The sequence below is a fragment of the Geotrypetes seraphini genome, chromosome 2 (assembly GCF_902459505.1).
Source record: "Geotrypetes seraphini chromosome 2, aGeoSer1.1, whole genome shotgun sequence".
NCBI classification, from domain to species: Eukaryota; Metazoa; Chordata; class Amphibia; order Gymnophiona; family Dermophiidae; genus Geotrypetes; species Geotrypetes seraphini.
The window spans coordinates 378,299,442-378,319,112 of record NC_047085.1 but is presented as its reverse complement, the minus strand read 5'-3'; the positions used below and the strand labels follow the sequence as shown (position 1 = coordinate 378,319,112).

Genomic DNA, 19,671 nt, shown 5'->3' with positions numbered 1-19,671 from the left:
TAAAAAACTAAAAACCTTTGCTTAGAGCAGAGTAATCAGATATCTCAAAGCAAGTCTTCAAGAATATCTGCTAGAACTGTAAAACTATGTTATGAAATGTTCTTTATAACAATTTGTGTAAGTAGACTCCTAGTATAAATAAAGATGATCCTGAGTTGTTTGTTTTTTACCTGTTGCTCATCAAAGAACCTAAAATCATCAAACTGTCTTCCATCAAAGCTATTTTCTCTGATGTATCTGTTCCTTTCAGAAGTAGCTCTCCTCTTGTTTTGAACTGGGCAAATGTGAAGCTATGAGAACTCCATTCATTAATGACACCTTTTAGTTTTGCTTCAATATCTTTTTCCTTTACAGCACTGATGCAGATATCCTTTTGAAAAAAAAAAAAAAAAAGTTATGCTGTTTTTTAAGTAAACCATTCAGGATAATTTGATCAATAAAGTTCAGAGCAATTATAGCAAATTACACTAGTTAAAATGTGTAATTTGATTATGGAGATAATTTTAGATTTATTAGGCCCGATCTGCTAAAGTAAAAAAACAAACAAACAGATTTATACCATAAATGGCCAGATATATAAGTAGTGATCTTATAAAACCTACCACTTACACATGTACACCCATGACAGGCACAGATTTGAAGGTCTTCTGGGAAGACCTTAGAATTATACATGCATGTACTTCTGATTATGTAATGGGCACACACTTCTACTTCAAAGATATTTTAACAGCAACATTTATACCTGTTCCCAGGCATACAAAAATGTATGGCAACTATTCATTTGGTCCAGTGTTTAGAGCTTTGAGGGTACAATTATGCTTACCTCTCTAGTATTTAAAGCACACTTACATATCTCAAAATTTGGATTTTAGAGTTAGGCGTCTTAACCAACTCCCCTTGGACATACAGTTTTGTAAATCATCCATTTACATGTGTACATGCTGATACTTATATGTGTAAATTGTAAAATCTATCACTTACATGTGAAGGTGCCAGTATTTGCATGTGCAGAACCCTGAGTGAGCCACTCCAATTTGAACATGTTTCTTTGTAAAACTGATGCTGTCATTGTATGTGCTGTCAAATACATGTCTTTTTTAAGCTGTTTTACAAAAAGTTCTGTGTAATGAAACTTCTGTAAAATACCTTTTCCTACCTAGATGTCCTATGTAAAATTAGGCTTGATGTCAGATTGTACTTAATACTTTTTTCACCTTTACCATGTAAATGAAAGTCTTTGATGGTCTCCAAATTTTCCTAGCATACTCTCAATAGTCTACCAATGCAAGAAAATTATTTTTTTTTTTATCACAGGCAGAATTTAGATTACAAATATAGATGACAGATAAAGACTGCCAGTGGCATGGCTGGGGAGATCTGACTTTGATTCTTCAGTCCAGCTTCTAATGTTGGGTCAGGGATACTTTGGAGAAAGCTTTCACAGCCCATGAGGGGGTCCAGTCATCTTATAGTACAAAACCTCAATAGTCAAACTCAGGGCACAGTTGCACTTGGTTCCATGGGGCATCATTATCTATGATCATTGATCAAACTGTGATAACCGAGCTAGATGGGATAGAGTTAAAAAACAGGTAGAAAAAATGCCAAGGAAAATCTAAAATCAAGACTCGTGATACTGTGGTCTGATACATCTGGAAGCCTCCCAAGAAATAGAAGGAAACTACAGGGCTAAAAAGATAAAACAAGAAAAATTATGATAAAACAGCCCATGAAATGTGAGTGCAAGTTACACTTTTAAACAACAATAAGGAAGAATATATCATTTCAGTCACATGTTCACTTTTATGTTGCTAATAAATCTAAAAGGGTGAAAGTGGGTAAATAAATAATTATAAATGTTGATACTCCACTTTTTTATGTTTAAATCTATTTTATTAAGCAACAGTAAGTACAACAGCAATAATAACCATGGAATGCATTTTCATCAAACACCCGCGGAGGACTGGACTCTTATGTCCTCCCCGGACCCACCATACCCCCACCCCCCAACAAAGACAACCCTACCCCCCCACCCACCCCTCCCCATCCCCCCCCATATACAGAAGACTTGCATGCAGGGAACAGCAGAGACATCTAGAAGCACAGTGTCAGAGACGGAGTCTATTCAAGACCCGGCTACGACTCTCAGGAGGCAAAATGTTCAAATATGGCGTCCAAGTGTGAACAAAGTCTCTGCTCCGGCGTCGGGAAGAACGAGCCAAACGGGCTTCCCAACCCATAAGTTCATGGAGGCGATTCCTTTTTAAATTGAGAGCACTATCTCATCGGAAGAAAAACCTCAGGTTTATTTTGGTAGAGCATAAATGCTCAAACCTCCTCCACCCACATCATTGGCAAAAACTTCCAAGGAGGATGTGCTACCGCCACTATTAATCTTAGTGCAGGACTGAGATGTAAAGCTGCCTGCTGTGCTGTAAAATTGCGAGTGGTGTGTTAAACCATAGCCAACATTTCACGGTATAAAACTGTTTCTTCAGGACTTAGTGAATTTTCACTTTCTCACACAGTTCTGTGAAAACAAGTACATAAAAGTACTTGATGTATTTACTCCAATAAAGTAATGTTTCACAAATAAATTAAACCACGGTACTCACTTGATTGCTTGCTTACTCGATCTCATCAGCGTCCTGTCATTGCAGTGGTTTCTCATTGTTTATTTAAAGAGAGATTCACCAATCAATTTACACCATGTCAGCATCGTGGAAAACGTTGGCTACTCTTCATTGGTTGGCCCGCCCAGCCAAAGCTATCTTGGATTGGTCCTCCAGAAACATCTCAGTCCTGCACTAAGATTAATAGTGGCGGTAGCACATCCTCCTTGGAAGTTTTTGCCAATGATGTGGGTGGAGGAGGTTTGAGCATTTATGCTCTACCAAAATAAACCTGAGACTTTTCTTCCTTTGAGATAGTGCTCTCAATTTAAAAAGTGGAGCATCTACATTTATAATCACTTTATGTTGCTGCATGTATCATATTATCATCTTATTATAAATTTCAACAGCAAATTATGTAACTACTTTACCAGACACGCAACCTGATCTGGTGTTACGTAGGTGCAGCCCTATGTTATCAACCTTCCTCCCTTCCCTACCACAAGAAAATAAGAGATAAGATGTTTTCAGTAGTGGGAGTACAGCTCTAGAACTCACTTCCCGGAGTTATGAGACTGTGTAAAGATCGTACATGTTTCAGGAAACAGTTGAAAACTCAACTGTTCATCAATGAATAATTCTGGCGTTGCATTATCCCTGAGTTAATGTAATGATGTAGCAAGATGAAGGAAAAACTCCAGCTTGATAAATATTGATACGTTAATGTTAATTTTGTTCAATATACATTTGGTTTGTCTTTATAATATGTATGTTATTTTGTACATCGCTTTGATTTTAAGCGTTTTATAATTTTTTAAAAAATAAATTCCCTTCCTAAAAAGATAGTGCTATTTCAGTCACCACATTATCCATCGCACCATTATCTATACAGATAGTGATGCTAAATACATGGACTTAAAGGCTGAAAATTTATTTCCACTCATAGTACAAGACTGGCCCAAAGACAGAAGAGAAAAACAAAAATGGGCTCAGAGCACCACAACCCCTTGAGCCGCCCTGGCTGTGAATGGCTAGTTTGCTATTCACAAGAGCAAATAGAGAAATGACTGTGTCAGCATGGCAACAGGAATGGATAATGAAACTAGTACAATTCAAGTTCAACAGTCCAATATTCTATAAACGGCGCCTAAGCATGCCTACATTGTAGGCGCCGCTTGGTGTGGTTGTGAGTCCACCACTAGGCGTCATTTATAGAATCATGCCTAGTGGTGCCTAAGTGGACTTAGGTGTTGCTAGGTATCCTAGAGGTAGATTCCAGGTTTTCACTGGCCTAAGTTACTGGCACCTATCTCAGATGCCTAGCGTTGTCTGTTATAGGGGAAAACACCCTCCAGAGATTCAGACAAGGTTGGACATGTTCCTGCTGAACCAGAACAAACGCAGGTAGAGCTGGTCTCGGTTAGGGCACTGGTCTTTGACCTGGGGGCCGCCGCGTGAGCGGACTGCTGGGCGCGATAGACCACTGGTCTGACCCAGCAGTGGCAATTCTTATGTTCTTATGACAGATAGGCAGGGGGCAGGGAGAGAGACAGAAAGAAAGAAAGACAGACAGGGGGCAGGGAGAGAGAAAGACATACAGATATGGGGCCAGGAAGAAAGAAAGACAGACAGAAAGAAAGGAAGGGGGCAGGGAGAGAGAAAGAAAGATAGACATATAGAAAGAAAGAAATGCTAAAGTCTACACATTTATTCTAGCACCCGTTAATGTAACAGGCTATAAAAACAGTTAAGAAATATATTTTCTCGTGGATCTTAAGCCCACTTTGAATTAAAAGCAACAGATGTAAAAATAAATAGAAATACTCCACAAGATATTAAAAAATCTGTACCTCAATGTCCTCTTTGTATTTTAGAAGTGATGCTTCCATTATATTCTTCAGAGAGAAGCTTTCAGACTCAATATCAAAAGTATGCCCGGTGAGTTGTGTAATCCTTTCCCAGTGCCTTGACATCATTGCCTGTCAAGGTCAACAGTCATGAGAAGAATCGTCAGAAAAAGAATTTATTAAATGATGCACAGATTTCTAATATACAGAAATCTAATGAAAACAACTGAAATTTTCTTACAAATTTACTTTTATTAAAAAAAAAAATCATGAAACAATATGTGAATTATATTTTGAATCCCTAATATCTATCATGATTACCGGTAGTTTGGAAAATGTGATAACACTAAGGCCAATATGTATTGGTGGATTTGATATATCCTTGTTTAGAAAACAAGTGTGTTGGAGGCATGGCATAGGTGGCACTGAGGATACACATCTATGACATTCACCATAGTCCAGTGGTCTCAAACTCAAACCATTTGCAGGGCCATATTTTGGATTTGTAGATACTTGGAGGGCCTCAGAAAAACTAGTTATTGTCTTATTAAAGAAATGACAATTTTTTAATGAGGTAAAACTCTTTACAGTTTATAAATCTTTCCTTTTGGCTAAGTTTTAATAATAATATTGTCATTTATAGCTAAAGAGACATATGATCAAGAAACTGTTTTATTTTACTTCTGTGATTATGATAAACATACCGAGGGCCTCAAAATAGGACCTGGCGGGCCGCATGTGGCCCCCGGACCGCGAGTTTGAGACCACTGCCATAGCCCATGAAGGTCAAAGATGGAAAATCAAAACATCTGCAACTGCACCTGCTACGAACCACTCAATAAATGCCAACAGTAATTGACTTCTGGACCTAGTGTATGCATTGGAATTGCTGAGAGAGATATGAGAGCATTCTGATTGCCCGATTGTCAGCTGTGTCCACATCAATATGTCTTTGGCTACATTTCCCTACTCTGATTTCAGACCTCCTCATTATCCTTGTATTTCCTCTCACCCACCCCAAACAGGGCCCTATCAAACACCATGTGTTGCCACCTTGCTGTTGGGTCTGTCTGTGGGTGCCTTTGATGAGTAACTGTACTACACTGTGTATGTGTGTACATCCTTGACTGCCTGTTTGTCTCATAGTGAGTATCTCTATGCACACCTTGGTGCTGGTAGAGAGCCATGATGGATGCTGGTAGTGGAACAGTTGAGTTGACTACAATAGCTGGGTTATGCAGGCTCTGCTGCAGCAGACATACATGACACAGAGAAGAGCCAGAAGGAGGCAACATTATCAGGGTAGGGTAGGAGGAGGAGGAGGAGGGTGTATATGCTGGTTTGGTTTTAGGAGATCATCAGAGCCAAAACCTGAGACATTTCTTCTGGACATCTAGTGGGTTTTGTATGGGGGTAAATACAGGGTGGGGGGTAAGGATGTTTGGGTATTGCAATTTCATTTGTTATGTAAGCATATTGGCTGCATCTGTACATTTTTTTCAATAAACATGTTTGAGCATAAGCTGTGTACATGCATGTGCACTTACAGATCATGGCCCATGTACACACAGTAAATTCAGCACACGCAAAAAAATAGAAAACTGACGTATTTTAAATAGTTGTTAGAACGCAGAACAGAAAAACTGAGCTTGGCATCTGCCTTATTTAGCAGCCGAGTGATTAGCTTAAATTGGCACTCTGCCAAGTTGGCTGTTCTAGTTCTGTACATAGGATGGTGCTATAATATTAATAATAACCTTTTAATTATTCCACCTTTATTGAAAGTTGTATTGTTATATAATATGACCCGAAAAACAATCCAAATTGAATAATATTAATCATAGATCATAATTTAATAATGACAGTGTCCCTACGGGTAGCCACCATTACTGCTCTTATGGAGGGGGGTTGCTTTGTTTTGCTGGGGTGGTTTTGGGGGGGTAGGGCAGGGTTGCATTCTCCTAGACCAGGGATAGGCAATTCCGGTCCTCGAGAGCCAGAGCCAGGTCAGGTTTTCAGGATATCCACAATGAATATGTATGAGATGGATTTGCATACACTGTAATGTTTAAATTTGCATGTCTCTGTTTCAAGTTAGTTTGGGGATTGGTCCCTACCAACCTGTTATCTCATTTCGTGCTATATAACCCTGTGAGGATAACCAGGAATTGTAACTTATTTGCATACCTGAAGATTTTAGTTTTTAAAATTAGGTCTTTTTTAGATAGTATGCTTGCATTTCAAGCAAGTAAACAAGAGTTCTGGTTGGGTAACTATATTAGCAGAGCTATGTTATCTTATGGCGCCTTCCGAAAAGAAATTAAGACAGTATTATTTGATAAATTTATCTCTTAATTCGATATTTTTATTCTTAATATAATGTTTACCGCATTAATTTAAGTTCTTATTGTCTTTTTAGTCAATATGCTGTATTTTCATCTTAATATTTTTGTACTTCGCTGATTGTCCAGTTTTTCTCTTTTGTGTAAACCGCCTAGAATTCTTTTGATTGTGGCAGTATACAAAAATAAAGTTATGTTATGTTATGCCTCCTTGAGATGCAAATCTATCGCATGCATATTTATTGTGGATATCCTGAAAACCTGACCTGGCTCCGGCTCTAGAGGACCAGAATTGCCTACCCCTATCCTAGACCTGTTCTGCCTTGTTGACTGTTTCTTGATTAATCTCAACTCTGTTATTTGTATTATCTATTTTGTTTATAATAAAACAGATTTGAACATAAAAAGCCCTGACATGAGAAGTGTTTTTTGAGGAGTGCTCTTACAACTATACAGTTTCCCCCAAATTCTGTATATGGAGCTAGATTCACTAAAGTCACCTAAGCGATCCAATCCATGTCTGATCTGTGGCTGAGTCTTTCAGGCTGATCGATTCAGTAAAGTTTGTCCATGCAAATGATTTAATCGCAAGCATGCCCCCAAGCACGCCCACGCATCGCTGTAAGAGCGATCAAATCGCATGCACACAGTATCCTTGTTGGTTTTAAAGCAATTTGGTTTTATATGGGGTTGTAACCCTCCATACGGCTATTGCTAGGCAGGAGAGTCGGCTAGGATAGTAAAGCGACTGGTCCTCGTCAGTCGTAACTTTTTGGATCGGAAAGCCCAGTCGGTGTTGCTGAAATTGTTTAGTGAATCGATGCTTTCACAAATTTGCATGCCATTTTCCTCATTCGCATGCGCTGATTGGATCGGGTGCAGATCAGATCAGGATGAAGGTTAGTGAATCGGGTCGGGAGCGGAAAGTGGGCGGAACACAATCGGTACACCGAACGGCAAGCTTAGTGAATCTAGCCCATGGTGCCTAAACTTGTGCATGTACATATGTATACACAAAATTTAAATTGATTAATCATCCTAATTGACACCAATAATTGACAATTAGCACCTCATAATTACACTAATTGGAGCTAATTAAAAGTTACGCACACAACTCAGCACGATTCTACGAAAAGTATGCAAAAACTGCAGTGCACAAATTTGAAAAGGCGGTGTGGCCAGGGGCGGATTGAGGGCATTCCTATAAGTTATGTACATTGTTATAGAATATGCCTGATGCATGCACAACTTAGACGCAGGCATTTAGACCTAGTTTTAGCTGTTATTCATCACACAATGGTGCTAAGCGTGATTCTATAAAAAATATAAGCACCTTGCAGAATTGAACTAAACACCGTTCCAGTCGGTATGATTTTTTAGATGACATACGGTATATAGAATATGGCCCTTCTTGATTCATTTTCCATCACAAGTTTTAAAGGCCTACTAAGTTATGTTTTTAACTTATATAATACATAATATTAATATATTATTATTAAGATACAATAAAAATGCATCATTTTCCCAAATTTTTAATCAAGTGCTTCTGCTTTGCAAAATTGCTTACAAATTTGATCAGCAGACATTTTTGCACATGGGCTTTAAATTTTGCACACAATTCATCAATACTTAGAAAAATATTCTACAGTACTGGTGCAAATTTGCTGCTGCTTGTATATCAGTATGACCATAGGTACTCTGGTGTATGTTGCTATGATGCCAGAATCCCATGTATACCAGTCTTCCAACATCCTGCACATGGGTACTATACATGCAGGTTTTTTCTTCCACATCATTAAGGGGGTGGTAGTGATAGAGATACATCTATTTTAAACTGACCTTCTTTTTTATCACTGCCTCCATGTGCAAACCTAGACATCTTTTCATCACAAATGCATTCTACCTATAATGGGGTGCCACATATGTCATATGGTACCTTATTTTTCTAGCATGAAATATTAAAAACATCCTTCATAGCATGTTCATTTGTTTTGTATACAGCAATACAAGAAACACAGTCTTCAAACCCTCTAGCGCCCTCATATTAAAAGAATGCTGAACTAACTTTATTTGCCATCATTTCAAGCAAGGGGCAGCTCTCACTGAAATCGTCAATCTTTTTTTTCAGGTCATTAAAAGCTTGCCATTCCTTTAGAGCTTTTGGCAATTTGCGTATTCTGAAAAAAACAAATTCATGAGATTAAATGAGCTCAAAAATATAATTTATTAACACATACCACATTTATAGCTTCCATTCCTTTATTTTCTATGTATTTTCAATACAAAAATACTGAAACAGAGAAAATGACAGAATATAATAGACCATTTGGCCTATCCAGTCTGCCTGTCCCTACTAACTACTAATTTTTACTATCCCTTTCTCTCCCTTAAAGATCCTTTACACTTCTCCCATACTTTCTTATTTCATCTCTGCTGGGAGGGCATTCCATGCATATACCACCTTTTCACCTTCATCCTATGCCTTGTTCTATAGCTTCCTTTCAAATGAAAGAGGTCCACTTCCTGTGCATTTATGTCATGGACATATTTAAATGTTTCTATTGTTGGGATCTTTAAGTCTGTCCTCATATGCTTAATGACAAAGATTCCTGATCATTTTAGTTGAAGCTCTCAGGATGCACTCCTTTCTGTTTATCATTTTGAAAGTATAGGCTCCAAGTGCAGACAGCCATATAAAATTAATGAATTTAGATCAGATCCATCTTCCACTCCCAAATAACTTTAAATAACTTTAACTCATTAACAGTAAGATGCAGATATTAATCTAGAAATGAGATGAGGCCATTTAATGTATCACATGCCATATGTACAGTACAATCTGTTATGTGCGGAAAAGCACATCACTGTCATCCACTAGGGGGAATTCTGAGAAACAAGAGACCTCCCCCCCAAAAAAAAACAAAAAAACAACCCAATGAGCTCCTTGGGCTTCTGGAAACTACAGTAGAATAAGCCACCTATGCTCAATTAAACAAACTACTGGGGAGCTAAAAAGGCAATATATCTGAAGAAAGATGAATACTGTATAGGAAAGCAGCTTGGACTGGAGGAATTTCAAGCCTGCCAGTAGGATAAGTAGGAGAGATATTTCGATAATGGCTGGGAATCAGACCCTAAATCAAAAGCAGGAACCTAATGGCTCTTGTAAACTATGGTTTAAAAAACTGATAAGTGTTACTGGCTATGTCAATCAAGGTCTGTGAGGACACAGGAAAAAAAACTGAGCATGCAGGGAAATCTGACATGGATCTATGTCGCTCAGGAAAAGGGAGAAAAGCTAGGAAATGGATTACCTTACTCAAAAGTTTCACTGACCTGTTCCTGGAGAATATGTTTCCAGCATTAGGAGACCTGGTTTGCATGCAAGACGCTTTGGGTGCACAACATTATAGATAGCACATAGGCAGATGCATGTGTAAACCCAAATTATTGCCAATTAAGTGCCAGTCAACTCCAATTAATGCCAACATTGTTAGCACCCAATTAAATAAATAATTAATTTGTAGGTTCATCTGGGCTTTGCACCAAATCTAGATGTGAGGAGGGGGGATTCCTAGGGTTACCAGATATCCGGGGAAATCCAACATGTCTTATTTTATTTTATTTACTAGTGTTTAAGCCCATTACATTAACGGGTGCTAGAATATGTCTGTCTGTCTGTCTTTCTTTCTTTCTGTGTCTCTCCCTGCCCCTGTCTCTTTCTTCCTTTCTTTATCTCTCTCCCTCCCACTGTTTGTCTTTCTTTCTGTCTGTCTCTCTCCCTGGCCCCCTTTGTCTGTCTGTCTTTCTTTCTTTCTGTCTCTCTCCCTGCCTGCTGTCTTTCTTTGTGTCTGTCTTTCATTCTCGTGCACTGCCTGCCTATCTTTCTGTCTCTCTCCATGGCCCCTTTTTCTCTCCCCCCCCCCAAGCAAACCAAGATTACTCCCTGGCCCCCTTTCCCTTTTCCCCCACTTCCCTGTGCAGAAACAGCAGCATTCCCCCCCCTTCTCTGTGTAACAGCAACAGCATTCCCCCTTCCCTGTGTAGCAGCATTCCCCCCTTCCCTGTGCAGCAGCAGCATTCCCCCACACTTCCCTGTACAGCAACAACAGCATTCCCCCCTTCCCTGTGCAGCAGCAGCATTCCCCCACACTTCCCTGTACAGCAGCAACATTCCCTCCTTCTCTGTGTAGCAGCAACAGCATTCCCCCCTTTCTCTGTGTAGCAGCAACATTTCCCCCTTCCCTTGCACCCATCCCTTGCCTGCTCCCCCTGTTCCCTTCCTTTTCCCTCCCCCGTCCAGCAGCACCCCTTTCCTGCTCCCCCTGTGCATACGCCCCACAGAAATCTACTTGCTTCAAAGAAAAGCACTGCACCGTGCTGTTGCTGGCCTCGGTGTCTTCTCTCCACTGCGGCCAACCCTAGCGGAAACAGGAAATTGTGAGAGGGCGGGCCACAGTGGAGAGAAGATGGTGAGGCCAATGGCAGCAAAGCGCATTGCTTTTCAGTTAAACACTGTGAGCAGGTGAGCAGGCGAGAGGGAGGAAGGGGAGAAATAGATGCCGGCAGGGGGTTTTGGAGGTCGGGGTGCGTGCGGCAAGCCACCGCTCACGCCTGAAGATTTTAAAAGCCAGGGCGCTTGGCGTTGGGAAGTTGGGGCATGTGCGGCAAGCCGCCGCTCATGCCTGAAGATTTTAAAAGCCAGGGCGCGTGCGGCAAGCTACCGCTCGGAGTTGGGACGTCGGGGCACATGCAGCAAGCCAACGCTCGTGCCTGAAGACTTAGGAAGCCGCACCACATGCTGTAGAATACCGCCACGGATCAGAATTCATGGTTGCAGGGATCACGCCATTTTAAAAGCGCATGCGCGGATAAGATTTTATTATATATGATTTGTTTAATTTATATACCACTTATATCCTAAGTGGTTTACATTCAGGAACTTTATCATATTTCACTATCTGTCTTGATGGGCTCAAACACTCTCTGGTGTACCTGGGGCAATGAGGGGATTAAGTGACTTGCCCAGGGTCACAAGGAGCTGCGAGGGATTTGAATCCACATCCTCAGGGTGCTAAGGCTATGGATCTAACTACTGCGGCACAGGACTGTCTGGGTGCCCAGACTGACTTTCCAAAACCTGATAGTTTGCCCGGGTTGTGGAAAGCTATGACTGGCCACATCTGGAGGGCCTCTGAGCATGCACGGATGATGTCACACATATCCGTGCATGCTCAGAGCAACTCCAGATGCAGCTGGGGGATCAGAAAACAAAAATGAAGCTTTGAGAGGGTGGGGCTAGAGGCAGAATGTGGTGTGACTAGAGGCAGAACAGGGCATGGCTAAGGGTGGAACAGGGTGGGGCATGTCCAAGTTTCTCTGGACAAAAATCTAGTAACCCTAGGGATTCCCATGCTCATTGCATCTTTCAAAGTGCAGTGAGGAGGAGGATTCCTGTGTTTCCTAAATCTGTTTCTGTGTTCATTTAATCTAACCCCCTCTTATTCAAAGCCCCGTTAGCGGCTGCCGCATGGCAACAGCCCTGAAGCCCTTTAAATCTCCATGGGCTTTGGGGTCACTAGCGCGGCTTTGTAGAAGAGGGGGTAAGAGTAGAGATTAAGCAGGCAGGCCTCTGATGTCATGGCAACAGTGAAGCTATCATGCACACTGTGTGGACTCCTCCCACTGCCAAGAGCAGAGAGATACTATTAGCTCTTTTGAAAGAGAGTTTTTTTCAAGCTTGATAAACAGTGTACAGAGCGATTACAGAAGGCAGTTGAAGTCAGAAGGGGATAGGAGTAGGGAGAAAGTTTGTCTCTCTCTGGTTAATAGTTTTTTAGGAGCTGGCAGATAATTTCTCTACACAGCTGGATATTTTTGTGCATACAGCTCAGGGGATCAGCATCCCAGAACCCTGAAAATACTGTTGAAGTGGGAATTTCCATTTGCCCTCTTTACTCTCCTTTTATCTGATAGTGCGTGTCCTTCTGGCCTGCCTCCTGTGCTTATAACCAACCACAAGATACTATAGGAGGCCACAAGCTACACAAATGACACCTGAACTACAGAGATCTATCCCAAATAGCTTATCTTAATTTTAGTGTATTTGGCTGCATTCCTCTCTAGCCACTTTGAAGCACATTGATTGCTGTGGCAGAGTGGCAGGGATTTGAAAATAAACACAAGAAAAGGTCTGAAGTAAAAACTGGTTTTATGTGCTTTTGGATATTATTTTGAAAATGGCAATGCAAACTTTATTAAATTGGTGTTCAGGAAAGGGAATTGATTCTGCAAGGGCCTTTCTGTTACAAGAGGTTCCTTTGTCAATTAGTTCCCAGGAAATTCAAACTATTCTAGAGAGAAACACAAAAGTAGAAGGTATAAAAATTCTGCGTAGGATGAAAGACTCCACACAGGAAAAATTACTAGTCCTGTATGCATGCCCTTATGACACAGACACTGGGACGCTTCCAGAGGAAATTGTACTAAACACTGAAGCCACACCCTGGAAGATTCTGGCAGTGAAAGAAGCCATTGACCTCTTAGAACAGACAGAGAATAGCAGTCTAGAGAAGGAACTCCTTGAATGTTTAAATCAGCAAGATAGAACACTAGCTAACATTAAACCAATGTTCAGTCTCAGAGAAACTATTTCTAGTGACACTGTCTCCATTATTCTAGCAATAGAAAAGGTGCTAGAAAATAATCAAAAGACTCCAATTCAGTCATCTTATCTGGCACACATGCACTGAGGGCTCTCCCAGCCTCTCAGTCATCTCACTGACACACACACTGAGGACAACTAGCTGCTTCGTCGCCCAGTCTTATCCGACACACCCAGCCCCTCAGTCAACTTCTCTCCAACACATGCACTGAGGACTCTCCTGAATTCTCCATTGATCCCACCTCCAGTCATCAAACCTAAGCCCCTCGACTCCAGGCTCTACCAGGTCCCCAGCTACTTTTTCAGCTCTTTCCCTACCGGTGTATAGGTCCCTGCAGACCCTCCCACCACTGGGCTTCATAACAGAGCCAGATCTCTCTCCCAGCTCTGCTGGTGTATATGTCCCCATGGACCCTCCCACCACCAGACTGCTGTTCTCCGGTGCACCTGCTCCCCCTATCAGGACTGGTCATCCTGGCCACTCTACTCCACTGCACTGGACCCACTATCAGCGCCGTTCAGCACAGTGGCCTTCAGACTTACCAAGAGTTAGGCCAAAGTCAGCATTCCTCCTCCCAAGAGTCACCCAGTTACCAAAGCAGCTTCTTCCTTTCTGAGCTCTCTGTGCTGGGAGCTGTTCTTTTCAGCACCACAATCCATTCAGGGTGAATGGACAGCTCCCAGCAGCACTAGCAGCTCTTATGCAATTCAGATCTCCTCTCAGGCTCCTTGAGCTCCATTGTTCGGGCTCCCTCTACTAACCAGTGACAGGTACTCCACCATGTCACAGGGAGGAAGAGGAGCTTTGGTAGGGGGCAAAGAAAATCCCTGAACCACCTGCCAGGTCTCTTGCCCAGATAAATGAAATGGCTTGCTTAACAGGTTATATCAGGCAATTAGAAAAAGGAGCTTCAGAGACTCTATTAATGTAACACAGAGAAATTTATTCAAGCATACCTGTTCTGAAAATCCAGAAGTTCATTGTTAATTTTTTCAATATCCAAGTCAGTCCACAGTATGTCATAATATCCATTGATGCTATCAATAACTGAATTGTACAACCCATACAACTTCTGAAGTAGAGTCAGCTCACGCTTTATCCTTTGAAGTTCAGGGTACTCTGTTTCAGGTATAAAAAGCAGTGACATGAGCACATTGCTTTTATCTCACAAATTTCACAAAACGTGCTGCATTAGGGAACTAACCTATGTTATTTGACCCTTAACATATGTTAAAAGTTTCTAATGCTGATTTATGTGCCCTAATGCAGCATTATTTAGGTTACAGTTACATGAAACTACATTAAAACAACTCATTCTATGTAAATTCTATAACATGGCTTATGGTGGACACTCTGCCCACCGCAAACCACATTATAACTAGTAAAACAATCCTATTTTATATAACTAGTAAAACAACCCTATTTTACCATCCCAGGAGCATCAGGGCACAAAGCAGTAGTTCAATGTGCCTGGCCACATCTTAAAGGGGCCAGCCCCTCCCAAGCATATACCACTTCCTAATGTCCCCCAGAAGAACCCCCCCCCCCTTCAACCTGAACCCTCCTATTCTGAATTCCTCCAAGTCAGGTGACCCTCCAGAAGTTCCCCCCTTTACTGGCAGTTCTCCCTTCCTGCTAGGTCCCCCCCCCCTTCTGAAGAGCTGAAAAAGGCAGATATTCAATAATGCTGCATCAAGAGAAATGATGGAATGTCACAAGATTCTCTAGGGGTGGTTCTGGGAAAAAGAAAGAGTTAGAGCTCTAATTAAGCAGTCACTGCTAAAGGTGAATATAAAAGACCAAAACCCCAAAACAGGTTGTCTTAGAAAGGAGAGCAGGCAGCAAGGAAAGTGATGTCTAGAAAAAGAAACCTCAAGAGAACCATGCCATGCTGTTACAGAGAAACCATAAGAGTGTAATACCAGGAGCCCAGCCAAAGGCTTAAATAAGAACCTATGACTGGCCTATACTGAGTCAGACTGATGGTCCATCTAGCCCAGAATCCTGCTTACAACAGTGACCAATCTAAGTAACAAATACTTTGCAGAATCCCTAATAATAACAAGGACATTCATGAATAAGACATTTTCTTGGTAAAGAAAAATAATTTATTGAACTGGGAGACACAGACACTTTCCTATTCAAGTTTCTTTGAAAGTTTTGGCTCCACTGGACTTGGACTGTATTCCCAAGGAGGTAAACATATGGGAATCCAAGTTTTCAGGCCACTAGTCATCCTTTATATAATACATTGACACCATGCTGTTACAAAAGACTGATAGAAAACTGCAGTAATACATGTATCCTGAATATAACTGTATCACACAATATTAACATGTCTAGCATTGATATTCGACACTATTAGGTTACATGTATTTTTATGTGGCCAAATTATGGCATCATTACCTGTAACTGCAAGACCAAACAGCTCTTCCCCACCAGAGTATGTGATATATTTCCTCCATAGTTCATCAAATTTAACTTGGAAGACTTGTAACCTGTCACTTGCCTCTTGAGGGGGAATGCCTTCTACACCAGGACCCCTGCAACACATAAAACCAACATAAATGAAATATATGAAAAAGATATATATCTTCATCTCAAGAAGCTCTTTCTACATACAGTCACACTACAGTGAATCATAAGAACATAAGAACATAAGCAGTGCCTCTGCCGGGTCAGACCACAGGTCCATCCTGCCCAGCAGTCCGCTCCAGCGGCGGCCCAAACAGGTCAAGACCTGTCTGAATCATCAGAAGGGGCTCCCTTGCCACCTTGGTTTCCCATTTAAGTCCTGCTTTCCTATCGAAGTCCTAGCCCTCCGGTCTTGCACATGCACGACCTGGTTGGTTTATACTCATTACCTGGTTAACTTCCTATACTTGTGTTACATCCCAGCTCCTCCCTCAGTATCCCACGATCCCTTTATCCCTCAGAAATCCGTCCAATCCCTGTTTGAATCCCTGTACCGTACTCTGCCTGATCACTTCCTCCGGTAGCTCATTCCAAGTGTCCACGACCCTTTGTGTGAAAAAAAATTTCCTTGCATTTGTTTTGAACCTGTCTCCCTTCAGTTTCTCCGAATGCCCCCTCGTACTTGTTGTCCCCTTCAGTCTGAAGAATCTGTCCCTATCCACCCTCTCTATGCCCCTCATGTTCTTGAAGGTCTCTATCATATCTCCCCTGAGCCTCCTTTTCTCCAGAGAGAAGAGCCCCAGCCTATCCAGCCTCTCGGCGTATGAGCAGTGTTCCAGCCCTCTTACCAATTTCGTTGCTCTCCTTTGGACTCTCTCAAGTACCGCCATGTCCTTCTTGAGGTGTGGCGACCAATACTGAACACAGTATTCTAGATGTGGACGCACCATCGCTCGATACAATGGCATGATGACTTCCCGTGATCTGGTTACTATGCCCTTCTTTATGATTCCCAGCATCCTGTTGGCTTTTTTCGAGGCTGCTGCGCACTGTGCAGATGGCTTCAGTGATGCATCCACCAGCACACCCAAGTCTCTCTCGAGTCTGCTGTCTCCCAACAATACCCCCCCCAATTTGTAGTTGAACAACGGGTTCTTTTTCCCTATATGCATGACCTTGCATTTGTCCACGTTGAAGCGCATTTGCCATTTGTTTGCCCAGTCTTCCAGCTTGTCCAGGTCCCTTTGCATGTCCTCACACTCCTCCCTGGTCCTAACTCTGCTGCACAGTTTGGTATCGTCTGCGAATTTTATAACCTCACATTTTGCCTCCTTTTCCAGGTCATTGATGAATATGTTAAAGAGTAAAGGCCCCAGCACCGATCCCTGTGGCACACCGCTCGTGACTCCCCGCCAGTCAGAATATTGACCCTTTACTCCAACCCTCTGCAGTCTACCCGACAACCAGTGCTTGATCCATCTGTGCACATCCAAGTAGAAAAATATAGGAAATGTGTAAGAACAGCTCTTATTAAACTCTATTACTGGTTTTTTATTATAAAATTAACTGATCACCCGGCATTGCCCAGATATTTATTTATCCCGATTTTCCGATATCGGTAGACTTGTATTCAGTGATTACGCCTGGTAAATCGGGAAGTATTTGACAACTACGTTTACTTTAAAATTCCCTTGGGCTTTGGTTTACATTCACTTGAGGATTAACATCACACAAATTTTTAGTTTTCACTTTCTGTTTAGGCTTCACCACACCACACCACAGCTGCACTTCCTTATATACTGTTAAATGACTGTGTGACATCGTTCCCCAAGCTTCACACAATTGGTCAAAGCAGCTCCATCTATATATATAAAATCGACACGTCACCACCCCCTTCCCACCCCCACAGTATGTTTTCCCAGATAGCAAGTCACATGTACACCAAGTTTGGCTGAAATCTCTCCATGCATTTCAGAATTATGCTGAAACATACACACACACAGATACATCCAATTTTTTATATATATAGATAAGAGGGAAAAGCTTGTTTCTGTCTCTATATATGTGCCTCTGTGGGGGAGAGGGGGAAAAGCATTCTTAATTTGCATTATAACTGTATATTTCATGCTGTCTTTGATATTTCCCAACAAGATTTTTTCTTGGTATTGTATTTTGAAATGTATAAACAAAAGTTTTAAAAAAAGAAAGCTATTCAGTTCATTCACTAGGATTCACACTAGAATTTATAACAGAAAATGATATACACATTCAAATCATGGATAGAGATATATTGCAGAAAACAAAAGCATGTGGAGCAAGTCTCTCAGAATTATTTCGACTTCCTCTGCATGTGTGTGCTAAGAATGCAAGTGTATATGTGTGCACGTGCTTGTGGTCAAAGCAGTGACATTTGTGAAGGAGCTTTATAGCAATGGACCAAATTAATTTAAGATGTTTAAGAGTGTACAGAGGGGTTCCAGCATAGAACAAGTTGCAGGAGTAAACATGTGACATAACAATATCTGCCTTTTCATTCCCTCTGTAATTCCCCCACCTGAACACAGTGTATTGATGCACCTTCTTGTCCAGTTTCTCTGTCTTGACTAGATCATAGGCTCTTTTGAGCAGGGACTGTCTCTTCTGTGTTTTGATGTCTAGTAGCGCTATAGAAACGATTAGTAGTAGTAAAATAAAAGGTGAACAGAATGAATACGGTGGAGCACGTAAAAAGAAGAATAAAGTTTTCTTTGCTAATATTGGGTATTGTCATTGATCCATCTCTTACATTTTAAGGATCAACTAAATTCTCTTGTTAAAAAGTGTTTCTTCAGTCTCCGTATCTTGAGAAGAGTGAGAGCGTTCTTTCATCAGCAACACTTTTTAGTATTGGTTCAGTCAATTATCTTGTCAAGGTTGGATTATTTGACTCAATATATCTGGGTCTTTCAAAGATAAGTTTTTTAGAGGCTTCATTCAGTTGATACAGAATACTGCTGCTAAGCTTATTTTCAGTAAGAGTAAATTCGATCACGTAACCCCATTGCTTAAGAAATTACATTGGCTTCCAGTGTAATTTAGGATCCAATTCAAGTGCGTTTGTATTGCATTTAAGATTCTATTCGGCATCTTTATCACCCTGTCCCTCTAGACTGGAATGTGCATAGATCTCATCTTGCTAGAAGCACTAAAAAAATTAAAACTTACATTTCCTTCCCTTAGGGGTAAAAAACAGATCTTTCAAGAGATTCAGTCATTCTTTCATCTTCAAACTAACTGAGATCTGGAATGAGTTACTGCTTACACTGAGAAGTTTAGGCCCCTTTGTCGTATTCCAGAAAGCTCTGAAAACTTTTTTGTTTTCCAAACATTTTGGAAATTAAGTCATTTCAACTACATTCTTCTTTTGTTTAAGTATTATGTCTACTTTATTGTTAACCGAGTCAAGCTCCTTCTGCTTGAAGACCCGGTCTATAAAACTAAGTTTTTTTCAGTTCATAAAATTTTTATTGGCTTTTGTAAATAAGTTTTAATTTAGTTTAGTAAACCACAGCATCGACCTGGGGCTTAAAAGAGAGTCATGAACCAAATATGACTCCAAGGATCTTGATGTAGTCTCTGTAGGGCAGAGATAGGCCATCAATAGAGGGAGGAGGCAGAGGTGAGGCAAATTTAAGAACTGAGTGCCAAAGTAAGGTGATTAGATACAGTGTGCTGAACACTAATTCTATAACCACATTTAGACACCATGATTCTATTATAAAGTACTAGCATACATTGTCATCTATGCGCC

The 19,671-nt window shown here is 41.0% G+C and overlaps 1 protein-coding gene across 1 annotated transcript in view; it reads right to left on the bottom strand.

Moving 5' to 3' along the window:
* LOC117353985 (dynein heavy chain 5, axonemal-like) overlaps positions 1-19,671 on the bottom strand; it is a 629,516-nt gene that overhangs the window by 435,249 nt on the left and 174,596 nt on the right. The window contains exons 31-35 of the mRNA XM_033930650.1: positions 15,873-16,009; positions 14,423-14,585; positions 8,867-8,978; positions 4,463-4,591; positions 171-370 (exon numbers count right to left, since the gene is read on the bottom strand). Coding sequence (XP_033786541.1) covers positions 171-370; positions 4,463-4,591; positions 8,867-8,978; positions 14,423-14,585; positions 15,873-16,009 — 741 coding nt within the window. The remainder of the gene's footprint in view (positions 1-170; positions 371-4,462; positions 4,592-8,866; positions 8,979-14,422; positions 14,586-15,872; positions 16,010-19,671) is intronic.